Below are 13,348 nucleotides of genomic sequence, written 5' to 3'. Positions count from 1 at the left end.
CAGCCTCGACTTTCTTCCCTGACAGACACAACGTGAAGGCCATGTTCAGGTTCCCACCCTCCCTGCCTTTCCCTGCCAGCTCAGACAGAAATCTTTTTCACTTCAAAACTCAGGTTTATCTTTCCACATTGAAATTCTGTTACTGCATCCGAGGGCCCCAAGTCCTGTTTCTGCCATCTGAGCAGAAAATGTACTGCAAGTCAAAGAAAGCTGTATTTGGTGTTGCAGAATGAGAGGTGCTGCGGGCGAATGAGAAACACAGTCACCTTTAGAAAAGAGAAACAGTGTGCGCGCCCCAGAGTCCCCAAAAAACTTGAAAAAAGAGTCCTCTGGACATCTTAGCACGTTTTTAGATGAACCATCTTGTGGGATCATCCCCCAAACTCTTCTGCACATATAAATTAAGAGCACTAATACCTGGGTTTGCCAACAAAAATCTTCAAATGCTAGACCCTGATGGGCTGTCAAACGATTCAAGGCACCTCCTGAAATAGGGGAAAAAGGTCTTTTCAAGAACTCAAGAACTCCAAGATGTTTTTATTGATTTCAATTTCCAATAAAATGAATATGTCTTATCTAAATATTTTTGTCACACAACTGGAACATTGAATTATTTTTTTCAGAAATAGAGTTAAATACATCAATCTAGTTACAAATTCTAATATAAAGAGTACAAAATATAATGTTATAAATTGTATTTTAAAAAAAGAAATACAAATTCTGTGGTCTTTTGCATTTTACTGCCTCAAAGCATAATTAGCAAAGTTGAAGAATGAACATTTTCCCTCGGTCATTCCACAAAGACACGCTTACGGGGCACCTGAACCATCGCCTGAAGTCCCCGCCTGTTGTTTTCCTCTCTTCCTTTCTGCTCCATGTATAAAATGTCCTGCGATTTGAGCTCACCCAGGTGAGAAGCAGTGGAACAGCACATGCTACTTCAGGCCTGGAGACGTTTGGAAAGTGGAAAAGCAAACTTGGGGAGACCCAGCTGTTTTCTGTGCACTGTTCAGACCTCCCGGAGTGGGGCGGGGGGAGCGGGGCGCTGCCTGCTTTAAAGATGGAATGTGGGTGGAGAGTCTCCCCGTGAAAAGCCAGGAGGGTTCTGTGCAGCTGCGACCTCGCTCTAACTAGACTCACCACCCTGCGGGCTACACTCTGACTCCTGGTGGAGAGAAGGTGCCTCAGCCTGCACCAGCGGCCCAAGGCGGCAGCAGAGGCCTCCTCACCTGCCACCTGCGCGTGCATGACTACATCCCAGAGGATGCAGCTGGGTGATAGCTCAGGGAGCGCACACGTCCTGGGGGCGTCTGTGTACAACCTGGGACGGAGCGCTCTTGACATCCTGAGCACAAAACTCCCTCACGTCACCAAAGTGGCCTCTGTCACTCCTGGGGCCGCTTCCCGGAGCATCTTTGTGAAAGGGAGTGTCTTTCTTGGTTTAAAAGATAAGTAAGTAGCCATGGGGAGGCAGCTCTTAAAGCCCTGGGTACTTAACTTCTCAAAAGCCCAGGAGGCACCATCCCCTTGGCCTGAGGATCTGGACTGTGTCACAGCCCAGGGGAAACGCATCCGTCTGACACGGCCCCAGGCCTCCCAGGAGCCGAGGGAGAGGAGAGACAGGACGGACGGACGCCCGGAGAAGGTGCTGAACGGCTGAGTGTCCACAGAATCGAAATGCTCATTCTTCAAGTTAAGGAATAAGAGTGAATCACCTGAAAGACCTCTATAAGCTCATCATTTGTGTTACTTGAGTTGGACGAGGAGGAAGAGGCGTGAGCAAGAAGGAGCAGGAGTGAGCCCAGCAGGCCGGGAGCGCAGGTGGGGTGGGGGGGAGACACACGGAGAAGCTGCGGTGCAGAACCAAACCCTTTATTGTCTAAATTACATCTGACGCCAACACTGCAAGAGCCTGTCGAGAAGCAAGGAGACAGCGGATCAGGAGAGGTAGTAGAGAGTCTGTAACAGTCGGAAGCTGACGTACAGGAGAGACCACGCGGAAATCCTCATTCGAGAAAAAGCGAATCAAACCACATTGGCTAAATAAATAAGTAAAACACAAATCATATTAAATACTAGGGTCGAACTGACATCAACGCATGAGCAAACCCATACAATACTGATGATCAGTGGAAGAAAGGAGCCACCGTCAGGCCCCAGACGGCTTGTCTCGGAGGCAGCGTCCTCGGAGGGACCCCCACCCGCCGTCTGCTGAATGAAGTGAAAACTTTATTTCTGTGCTCCGGGCAGAAACACGTATTCCAACTGGCTCGGGCCGTGTGTCCGGGCCAACAGGGCCCCAGGACGCACCCCTTCCAGCAGGCTGCCCACAGAGGGACTCCCAGGATGCCGTCTGTGGCTCCGAAGGTGCACGCATAGGCAACTCCTCCGTGCCACGTTGTGTACAGAGCTCCTTTAATAACTGAAACACAGAGAAACAGCAGGCCCTGAACTGTCACCCTTCACTGTCAGCCAAGAAAATAAAAGCCAGAAAATGCAGAAATGATCACTGCGGGGAGACTACAGACGTGATCAAACGTAAGTCGACAGAAAGGCATTCTGATTCCCAGCGTGAACAAAGGAATGTGTCTTTGTGGCTTTGTTCAAAGTAACTTGACAGGACAGTCAATTACAGCCGCTGATCATATCTGCACGGACATCCCTAATGACACCAACACGACAGGTCATTCTGCAACATATCTCGTGTAAGAATATCAGGAAAAAATAAGTAAAAAAGTTATATATATATACATACACATATATGCATATATATGTGTGTGTACATACATGTATATATATTTATAGATATAAGCTAGCCAGTTACATTGCATCGTTTGCAAATGCTGCAAAGTAACCTGAACCGTCAAGTAATTTAAATTCAGTAACAAGTAGAATCCAGAACCAAACATTAACTAAGAACAACAACAATAACAATAATAATAATAATAATATAATTCAACAAATCATTAGAACAGGAAAACCACACTTCAGGGTTTGTATGTGTGTGTGTTTAAACAATTCTTTGTATCCGAAGCCCATTTCTACAAAAACTGCACTAATCCATTACTGAATTAAGTAAACTGTCGCTCTCACCAGTATTAAAGGTTAGGATAATTTCTGTACACGTAAAATTATTGCTTTTTTGAAAAATATATTTAGCATGCTCGTTTTAATCCGTTTCCTGCCTTTACAAAATTTCACAATTAAAAAAAAAAAAACCTAGTAAAGCTTTTGCAAAAACTTTCACAGAACATTTTCATTCAAGGCAGCAGTAACTTGTGATAATGCATAAGATCACTATGTGCAAAAACCTGAACGTCTCAGAAACCCCGCCATCACACACAGTGTCATGGCGATGGGAAAAGAAAACATTTATCTCTGCGGAGTACAATTTTAACTGCATACACTGCAAGGCGTAAGATCCTTTCTTACGGGCCTTAACCCCCCGCTAAAACTTGCCTCTGTGTGACTGAGGAAGAGGTATGTAAAGCCGCCCCCACCTACGGGCCTGGGGGCTTCCCCGGTCTGGGAACGAGTCCCCCAGGCCCGAGAAGAAAAGATGCCTACTTGCTGGGACAGATGGACGGGAAGGCAGGGGTGCAGGAGGACCCCAGAGTGCCAGGGCCCAGGGATGACCTGGCCCCCCACCTGCTCCAGGGGTTCTCCCGCTTGACTCAAAGGGTCCAGGTCGGGGGTGGGGGGGTTCAGTGGCTAGATCATTTGTTAAGACGGGCAGTCTTCCGTTGTAAGCAGTTTGCAGAATGTAGCCCTGTTACCAGAAGGTCCTGAGAATAAACAAAGAAGCCTGCTTTTCTTAGTGTTCAACTAGTGCTCTTTCCCGAAACACAGTCAAAGCCTTCCCATGGCCGCGTCACCTCTTTCGGGTTCACTGGGCACAGATGGGAGGGGAACTCAGCTGGGACAGGTGGTGGGACCCCTGAAAACGGAGGACCTTGTCACCCGGGCCCCCCGCCGCCCCTTCCAGCCTGCTTCCACAGCACCTGAACGCCCGTCCTGCCTCTTATTTACTATTTTAAATACGCACTAAGACGCGGACAGGCCGGGGCATCCATCAGCACCCCGCCCTCCTGGCCCCCCGCCGTCAGTCCCGACGTCACCCCCGCGGTCCTCCAAAATCCTGCGTGGCTGCTCCAGTCTGTCCGACACACGAGCATCTTTCCAGTGTCTCGAACATGTCTTGAATGATACAGATGCTCTGTGTTCCTACCGTGCCTGCCAACACCTCGCTTACTGTAAAAAAACACGGACTATGGTTGGTGAGCACGTGGATGCGTATAGAATATCTACATGTAATTCTAAGAAGAGCATCTTCACCGATGTTTAGACACGTGACAAGAAGCCCCCCTTCAGCTTCCGCTCCGGCGGGCGGCTGCAGGATGCGAGGCGGTGTCCGGCTGGGGGGGTCTTCCATGGGGCACCCAGGGTGGCTGTTGGGACGTCCAGGAGGGGGCTGCGGACGAGGTCACGGCACCAGAACTGACCAAGTGTATCTCTAGGTTCCCTTTCTGAGAGGCACTGTTTGGACAGCATCTGCGTTAGAATGGTCTCTCCCCTGGAGGAAAAAAGAGACAAGAGAAAAACTCATTACTGCCTTGCGGTTTCTAGGAGCACCTGTCTTTCTATTTTCTTAGTGTCACCCAAAGCGCAAACAGTGACCTTCACAGAGCCGCCTCGTCGGCCGGCAGACACGGCTGGCTTTAGCTGTAACTCATGACGCACGCTTACTTAACTTCTATGCAGAGTACATCATGAGAAACGCTGGGCTAGAAGAAGCACAAGCTGGAATCAAGACTGCCAGGAGAAATATCAGTAACCTCAGATATGCAGAGGACACCACCCTTATGGCAGTAAGTGAAGAACTAAAGAGCCTCTTGATGAAAGTGAAAGAGAAGAGTGAAAAAGTTGGCTTAAAGCTCAACATTCAGAAAACTAAATTCATGGCATCTGGTCCCATCACTTCATGGCAAATAGATGGGGAAACAGTGGCTGACTTTATTTTTCTGGGCTACAAAATCACTGCAGATGGTGACTGCAGCCATGAAATTAAAAGACGCTTACTCCTTGGAAAGAAAGTTATGACCAACCTAGACAGCATATTAAAAAGCAGAGACATTACTTTGCCAACAAAGGTTCATCTAGTCAAGGAGTAGTCATGTATGGGCATGAGAGTTGGACTATAAAGAAAGCTGAGCACTGAAGAATTGATGCTTTTGAACTGTGGTGTTGGAGAAGACTCTTGAGGGTCCCTTGGACTGCAAGGAGATCCAACCAGTCCATCCTAAAGGAGATCAGTCCTGGGTGTTCACCGGAGGGACTGATGTTGAAGCTGAAACTCCAGTACTTTGGCCACCTGATGCAGAGAGCTGACTCATCTGAAACAACCCTGATGCTGGGAAAGATTGAGGGCAGGAGGAGAAGGGGACAACAGAGGATGAGATAGCTAGATGGCATCACTGACTCAATGGGCATGGGTTTGGGTGGACCCCGGGAGTTGGTGATGGGACAGAGAGGCCTTGGCGTGCTGTGGTTCATGGGGTCGCAGAGTCGGACTTGCCTGAGCGACTGAACCAAACATGACACGTGAGCAGGAGGAGCTTGTAATGCCTTCCAAGGCAGCCTGGGCAACTCTCAGGGATCCACAGAGAGGCACTGGGCATGTCCGGTCCGCACACCAGAACAGCAAACCCTAGGGTCTGAACCAGCTCTGGAGAAAAGGTTGAAAAGATGGCAAGGTGGGACCAGAAGAAGATTCAAAAAAGCAATGCTCTGGGGCCTTCCCTGGCAGTCCAGTGGTTAAGACTCGGGGCTTCCAGTGCCGGGGCCTGGGTGTGATCCCTGGTTAGGGAACTAAGATCCCACAAGCCATATGATGCAGCCAAAAATTAAAAAAAAAAAAAAAGAAAATACAAGGAAATGTCGTATCCTAGAGGGGACCCTGGAAAAGGATCAAGGACATTAAGGGAAAACAGAGGAAATCTGAATCAAGTAAGGATTTTAGTAAATAATGATTTTTTATTGAGCAAACTCTGGGAGATGGTGAAGGACAGGGAAGCGGGACTGCTGGAGTCCACGGGGTCGCAAAGAGCCAGATACGACTTAGCAAGTGAACAACAATGATTTTTTTAAAGCAGTGTTCTGTAGTACAAAGTAGGTTCACATGTGAATGACAATTCCAGAACAGGGTTGAATTTGGAGGCCATATCAACAAACACAACAGCACTCCCACAGATCTGTCGGGGCCTGAGAGAATTCCACTCATCACCAAAAGTAACGACCGTGTCGGAAAAACGGAAGGGGTGTTCTAAAGTCATGGGACCTATAAGATGGAAGGGAGATGCAAGGGAGAGGGAAGGCGGGCCCCAGCTTTCAGACAGGCTCTCAGGCGACGTCTGAAGCATTACTGCCTGAACGATGGAGCTTGCAATCTGAGGACAACACAACAGGGCGAGATTAATCTCACTTAACTGCGTTAACCTTCAACTGAATTCTCCGTGAAATGAAACCAACAGCTTGAAGTTAGCATGCACACATAAAACGCAGCACTCATGTGAAATTTTCCGGCTATGCCTGCAGCAAGCCCAGAAATAAGTTCAGGAGGAAGGTCCGGGTGACATAATGAATTAAATGCTTCTCTTTAGTTAACAGTTTCAGAAAACCCCTGTGGAAAGCTCTGCATTCAGATTTCCCGTCGACATCTAGTGGAAGTCAGAAAGATACCAACAACATTTTGTGCGGGGCTGGGGGCTGGGCACAGTGGTAGGAACAGGGGGTTATTTGAAATGTAGCAAACAGTAACAGAATGAGAGAGGTGATTAAACTTCCTTAAGTAGACGGTGAATTTCCTGCAGCAAGTTCAAAGTAGAAGTCGCTCAGTCATGTTCAATTCTTTGTGACCCCAGGGGTATGGTCCATGGAATTCTCCAGGCCAGAATACTGGAGTGGGTAGCCTTTCCCTTCTCCAGGGATCTTCCCAACCCAGGGATCAAACCGGGGTCTCCTGCATTGCAGGCGGATTCTTTACCAGCTGAGCTATAAGGGAAGCCTGCAGTAAGCTGAGAAGGATATTTTGTATTTTTGCACAGTGACATCACATGGGTAGAGATCCATCTCCGATGGCATTCATTAGAGGAAGGGAATGGCCTTTGTGTTCACAACAGGAAAACGGGATTTCTTGTTGGCTGTTAGGTGACTGGCCTTGAGTATTTCTAGGAAGTAACTGTACTTAGCAAACAGACTTGCCGAGGATTCCATAAATGTGTGAAGAATGTGTATGAACATGAGTGCGCAGTGTGTGTGTGTGCATCTACACTTTGTAAACACAACACACACTTCACCCCAGGCAGCCCCTGGATTTCCCATCCTCCGGGCCAGAATTCACAAACTTGTACCGGCTGTTAGAGAGGAAACAGGAGGGTGGCCGTGTGTCAAACGCTGCACACTGCAGGCGCGCAAAGTTTTTACACTACTTATTTTGGGGGGACTGCAGAGTCCAACCCAAATAACCAGGGTGTTCAATTCAGTCCACCAATCTCGAGGCAGACATGCCTGCTGTTCACAAATGAAGGGATGTGTTCCAACAGCACATCACTCTTGAGAGAGGCGTTTTCGTTTCCTCACTCACTGGGCCCATCACCTTACTGCTCACTGTGGCACTCCCACAGGGTTTGTTAAGAAATGAATGCACTGCATCTGAGCAATCAGACGCAGGGGAAAAGGCAGCCGTGGGAGAAAGCAGTCACAGAAACAAGTAAATTAAGTGGACTCGTGATATCTGAGTACAAACAGATTGTTCTTATTCTCCCACAAAGAGTCCTCAGAAAATAAGAAGCCTGCTCTTAGAAAATTTGACTTTTCTCTACGGCAGCTGTGTGACTTGTAGGTTCTTCAGTAAGACTGAAAGAAACATATCTTTCTTTAAGGCATTTCAACGTTCTAGGGATGAATACTGACTTCTGGAATTTGATGAGACCTACTTTTTCACCCCTTTTGTCTTACAAGGTAGAGGAATGCATACATGCTCATGTATGAGGTCAGTGACAGACACACCCAAGTGCTGGAATCCCCAGGACATGCATGAGTCTTCTGGGCCCCAGAAGGAGGTCAGTCTGCACACGAGGCCTGCCTTAGACATGCATGGTGATGCTAAATGCTCCACGATGTACACGGAACGTCTTGCTAAGAAGGACCTTCCCCGAGAAGCCATCGGTACACTGCAGCTCACGCTGTCACAGGTCATTTCAGATAAATCACTAGTTGCATTCATGACTTTGGGCATTATGTTATATTTAATGGAAAAATGCATGCTGTGTTTCAAGAGCTTACGTGAGTTGGATTTACATGAGTAAGAAATTGCTGAGAGAAATCCTCTGAATTTGGAAATGTGATCCATGATACAGCGAATCTAAAAGGGATGCTGAAAACAGACATGTGAGCCTGCTCGGTCGCTTCAGTCGTGTCTGACTCTGTGTGACCTTACGGACCGTCGCCTGTCAGGCTCCTCTGTCCATGGGATTCTCCAGGCAAGGATACTGGAGTGGGTTGCCACACCCTTCTCCCAAGAGATCCCTGACCGGGGATCAAATCCAAGACTCCTGCATCTCCTGCATTGCAAGCAGGTTCTCTGCCCACTGGGCCACCTGGGAAGCCCACTGGACACACGTGGGGTGCATGCTCAGTCGTGTCCGACTCTGTGCAACCCCATGGACTGTAACCCATCAGGCCCCTCTGTCCATGGGATTCCCCAGGTAGAATGCTGGAGTGGGTTACCATTCTCTGCTCCAGGGGAGCTTCCCCACGTCTCTTTGTGTCCCCTGCACTGGCAGGCGGGCTTTTTACCTCTGTGCCACTGGAAACAGATACAGAGATTCAAATCTACCAGCCACACCATTTCTCCACCATTTGCATTAGAACCTCCTCAGCTAAAAATGTGACAAATTATGCTGCCATTTATTTTTTCATTTCTCTTCATTTTGATTAATGGAATTATTTCTCCAGCTTAACTATTTCAAAATAGCATTTAGAATAGTAAGAAATAAACTATTAATCATAGACTATAAATTCTGGCAAGTAATCCAAACAAATCAAAACACCAGATTTCATATTTCAGCAAAAGGCAGTCTGGTCTCTGAAATCCCGAAACCAGGGGAATGGAAGGGGAGTGGGTTAATTTTTCTTGGTTTTAGACATTACTTAATTTCTAACATTTCACAAACGATATAGTGGGAAAACACAATTTCTCCACAACATTTAAAAAAAAAAGCCTACTTTTTTCTCTAACATGTATAGCACAATGATACCAATATTTTAGCATATTATGTTCAAAAGTATTCTTTCTAATGATTAATTTTGATGATGACTAGAAATTAAACACTCAATTTTGTTAAAGCTATGGCAGAGCATTTTGAAAATGATGACATGCATGAATCCCTCCTCTTATATAGAGTTTTGCTTGGAATACTAGCTTCTCTTATGATCAGAATCATCTTCCTAATACGAGCACAAGCAGCGGGTGCTTTTACTCCCCCAGGGCCGGAGAACCCATCCCCATGGCTAGAGAAGCTCACTCATGAAGCGGGCTCCTCAGTGCCGGGGCTCAAGCCCTTTTACAAGAAATGCAAAGGAACTGGATGCCTACAGAATCGATACTATGCCCAGGAACCAACTATTCAACGACACCCTACTCTCTCCTAACCCAGACCTTTAACCCCTAATGAGTCAGTAATCCTCCCCACCCCACCCATGAAAGGAACCAAAGACACATCAGAAGGAAGCTCTTTCAGGGAGGGGGAAAGGGGAGAGATGGATTGGGAATTTGGGGTTAGCAGAAATGGTATGGACCTAACAGAAACAGAAGATATTAAGAAGAGGTGGCAAGAATACACAGAAGAACTGTACAAAAAAGAGCTTCACGACCAAGATAATCACGATGGTGTGATCACTCACCTAGAGCCAGACATTCTGGAATGTGAAGTCAAGTGGGCCTTAGAAAGCATCACTACGAACAAAGCTAGTGGAGGTGATGGAATTCCAGTTGAGCTATTTCAAATCCTGAAAGATGATCCTGTCAAAGTGCTGCACTCAATATGCCAGCAAATTTGGAAAACTCAGCAGTGGCCACAGGACTGGAAAAGGTCAGTTTTCATTCCAATCCCAAAGAAAGGCAATGCCAAAGAATGCTCAAACTACCGCACAACTGCACTCATCTCACACGCTAGTAAAGGAATGCTCAAAATTCTCCAAGCCAGGCTTCAGCAATATGTGAACCGTGAACTTCCAGATGTTCAAGCTGGTTTTAGAAAAGGCAGAAGAACCAGAGATCAAATTGCCAACATCTGCTGGATCATGGAAAAAGCAAGAGAGTTCCAGAAAAACATCTATTTCTGCTTTATTGACTATGCCAAAGCCTTTGACTGTGTGGATCACAATAAACTGTGGAAAATTCTGAAAGAGATGGGAATACCAGATCACCTGACCTGCCCCTTGAGAAACCTATATGCAGATCAAAAAACAACAGTTAGAACTGGACATGCAACAACAGACTGGTTCCAAATAGGAAAAGGAGTACGTCAAGGCTGTATATTGTCACCCTGCTTATTTAACTTCTATGCAGAGTACATCATGAGAAACGCTGGGCTGGAAGAAGCACAAGCTGGAATCAAGATTGCCGGGAGAAATATCAATAACCTCAGATATGCAGATGACACCACCCTTAAGGCAGAAAGTGAAGAAGTAAAGAGCCTCTTGATGAAGGTGAAAGAGGAGAGTGAAAAAGTTGGCCTAAAGCTCAACATTCAGAAAACTAAGATCATGGCATCTGGTCCGGTCACTTCATGGGAAATAGATGGGTAAACAGTGGAAACAGTATCAGATTTTATTTTTGGGGGCTCCAAAATCACTGCAGATGGTGACTGTGGCCATGAAAATAAAAGACGCTTACTCCTTGGAAGGAAAGTAACGACCAACCTAGATAGCGTATTCGAAAGCAGAGAAACTACTTTGCCAACAAAGGTCCGTCTAGTCGAGGCTATGGTTTTTCCAGTGGTCATGTATGGATGTGAGAGCTGGACTGTGAAGAAGGCTGAGGACCAAAGAATTGATGCTTTTGAACTGTGGTGTTGGAGAAGACTCTTGAGAGTCCCTTGGACTGTAAGGAGATCCAACCAGTCCATTCTGAAGGAGATCAGCCCTGGGTGTTCATTGGAGGGACTGATGCTGAAGCTGAAACTCCAGTACTTTGGCCACCTCATGCAAAGAGTTGACTCACTGGAAAAGACTCTGATGCTGGGAGGGATTGGGGGCAGGAGGAGAAGGGGATGACAGAAGATGAGATGGCTGGATGGCATCACCGACTCGATGGACATGAGTTTAAGTAAACTCCGGGAGCTGGTGATGGGCAGGGAGGCCTGGAGTGCTGCAATTCATGGGATCACAAAGAATCGAACACGACTGAGCAACTGAACTGAACCGAACTGAGGTGCAACTATTATGTATTACATATGGGGTGCATAAACAGGGTCCTATAGCACATGGAGCTAACTATATTCAACATCCTGTAATAAACCATAATGGAACAGAAGAAAAACTAAACTGCATGTATGACCTGGTTCAAAAAAATAAAAAGAGGAAACTCTTTCATTCCTCCTCAAGTAACTAAATTAACTGAATAAATCCATTCCTGCATCTAGATATTATGACATTGGGATCAACTCATATGGAAAACTCAAATATTATCTCTGCAAAGTAAGTGCAGCTGCTGTATGCCTGTGGTACAGATACGGCGGCCGCCCAGCAGCGTGGGGTCCACCAGGAACCACATTATGCCGATGACACTTTCCTCAAACTCAGAGTTTTCCTATTCTCGCTTTAAGGGGCAACTAAAACAAGACAAAACCAGAGCACTTCCAAGGACACCACCAGGTCCAGACGAGGCAGGAAGACCACAGGAGAGGAAGCAGCTGAGACACTGGGTCCCTGAGCACAGCTGTCCCCGAGGGGCGCGTCCACACGGCCTCGGTACAAGTGTCCACATGTTCACACACACGTGCGCCACTCACACATGGACCCCTCGTCCATGGCATCGATACAAGTGTCTACATGTTCACACACGCATGCGCCACTCACACACGGACCCCTCGTCCACAGCGTCGGTACAAGTGTGCACATGTTCACACACGCGTACACCACTCATACATGGACCCCTCATCCACGGCATCAATACAAGTGTCCACATGTTCATACACATGTGTGCCACTCACACACGGACCCCTCGTCTCCCCAGCTGTTCAGGACAACAGTTCACTCCTAGGAAACTGACAGCCGCTAACATGCTGGGCGTGCTGCCTCGGCCAGGCTCGGCGCACCGTCCTCGAGAATTTTCTCCATGAGCACAGATGTGTTGCTGCCGTCCTCACGTTACAGATGAGGACACGCAGGTGAAGGTCGCCTGCCTGAGGGGAGACCTGGGTTACAGCCTCCTACTCGGTAAGCCAGCATCTTAATAACTCATATTATTGAGTCGCTTGGAGTCGAACTGGCTGATCTTGGCAGCTCTTCAACATTGCAAGCTATGAAATATTCATATGTCCTCCACCCAGACTGTTCTCCTCCGCTTCAAACCCACATATTCACCTGCCAAGAGGCATCACCAACTTGAAGGTCAATGGGAACAGATTTTGTCCAGCTCCTCCAGCCACATTCCAAGCACCAGGACAGGCTCCTCTCAGGAGCTGGAGCCTGACGCCAGAACCCGGGTCTGGTCCATCCCTTCCCTGCTCCCCCCCACATCCAATCCCAGAGTTCCTCCACCCCCCGAATATCCATCCCCACACCCATCTGTTCCTCCCAGCCCTGGGTCTTACTGGGATCGCTCGAAGCCCCTCCAGAGCAGGGCTCACTCCACTGTCCAGAATCTCTGCAGTCCATCCCTGACCCAGACCAACCCGACTCACCGTGGACTCAGCACTGACGTCATCCCCGCTCAGGGTCCCCAGTGCACTCAGGACAGATTTCCTGTATCGCAGCCCTGATACCACCACCCACTGGACCTCACAAACCATAAAAGCAAGAAAGATGTTTACCTTCACCTCTAAATCCTGATTATTCTCCACCAATAAGACAGAGCCTGGCACACAGGAGGTGCTCAATTAATACTGTTAATGAGTGGACAAATGATGATTATAAAACTGCATTCCCAAATACTGTTTCAGTTATATAACTTAGCATCCATTATGTACATCTATAAAAGTCCATCCATTTTAAGTGCTACATCAAATAACTTCCACACGAATACACAGTGTTGTATGATTTTTTAAAAAAATCCCTTGATCCA

The 13,348-nt window shown here is 47.3% G+C and overlaps 1 protein-coding gene across 8 annotated transcripts in view; it reads right to left on the bottom strand.

Moving 5' to 3' along the window:
- Positions 1-517: 517 nt before the first annotated feature.
- ZNF516 (zinc finger protein 516) overlaps positions 518-13,348 on the bottom strand; it is a 101,521-nt gene continuing 88,690 nt past the window's right edge. For all 8 annotated transcript variants that reach the window (XM_086372115.1, XM_086372113.1, XM_086372114.1 and 5 more), the window contains one exon: positions 518-4,573. In XM_086372115.1, the coding sequence (XP_086228241.1) occupies positions 4,514-4,573 (60 nt within the window). In that variant the 3' untranslated portion in view covers positions 518-4,513. The remainder of the gene's footprint in view (positions 4,574-13,348) is intronic.

Source organism: Bos grunniens, chromosome 24 (assembly GCF_055505025.1).
Source record: "Bos grunniens cultivar Pamir isolate PY7600 chromosome 24, Bosgru_T2T1.0, whole genome shotgun sequence".
In the NCBI taxonomy this organism is placed as follows: Eukaryota; Metazoa; Chordata; class Mammalia; order Artiodactyla; family Bovidae; genus Bos; species Bos grunniens.
The sequence above is the reverse complement of the archived record's forward strand: the minus strand, read 5'-3'. Positions and strand labels throughout refer to the sequence as shown.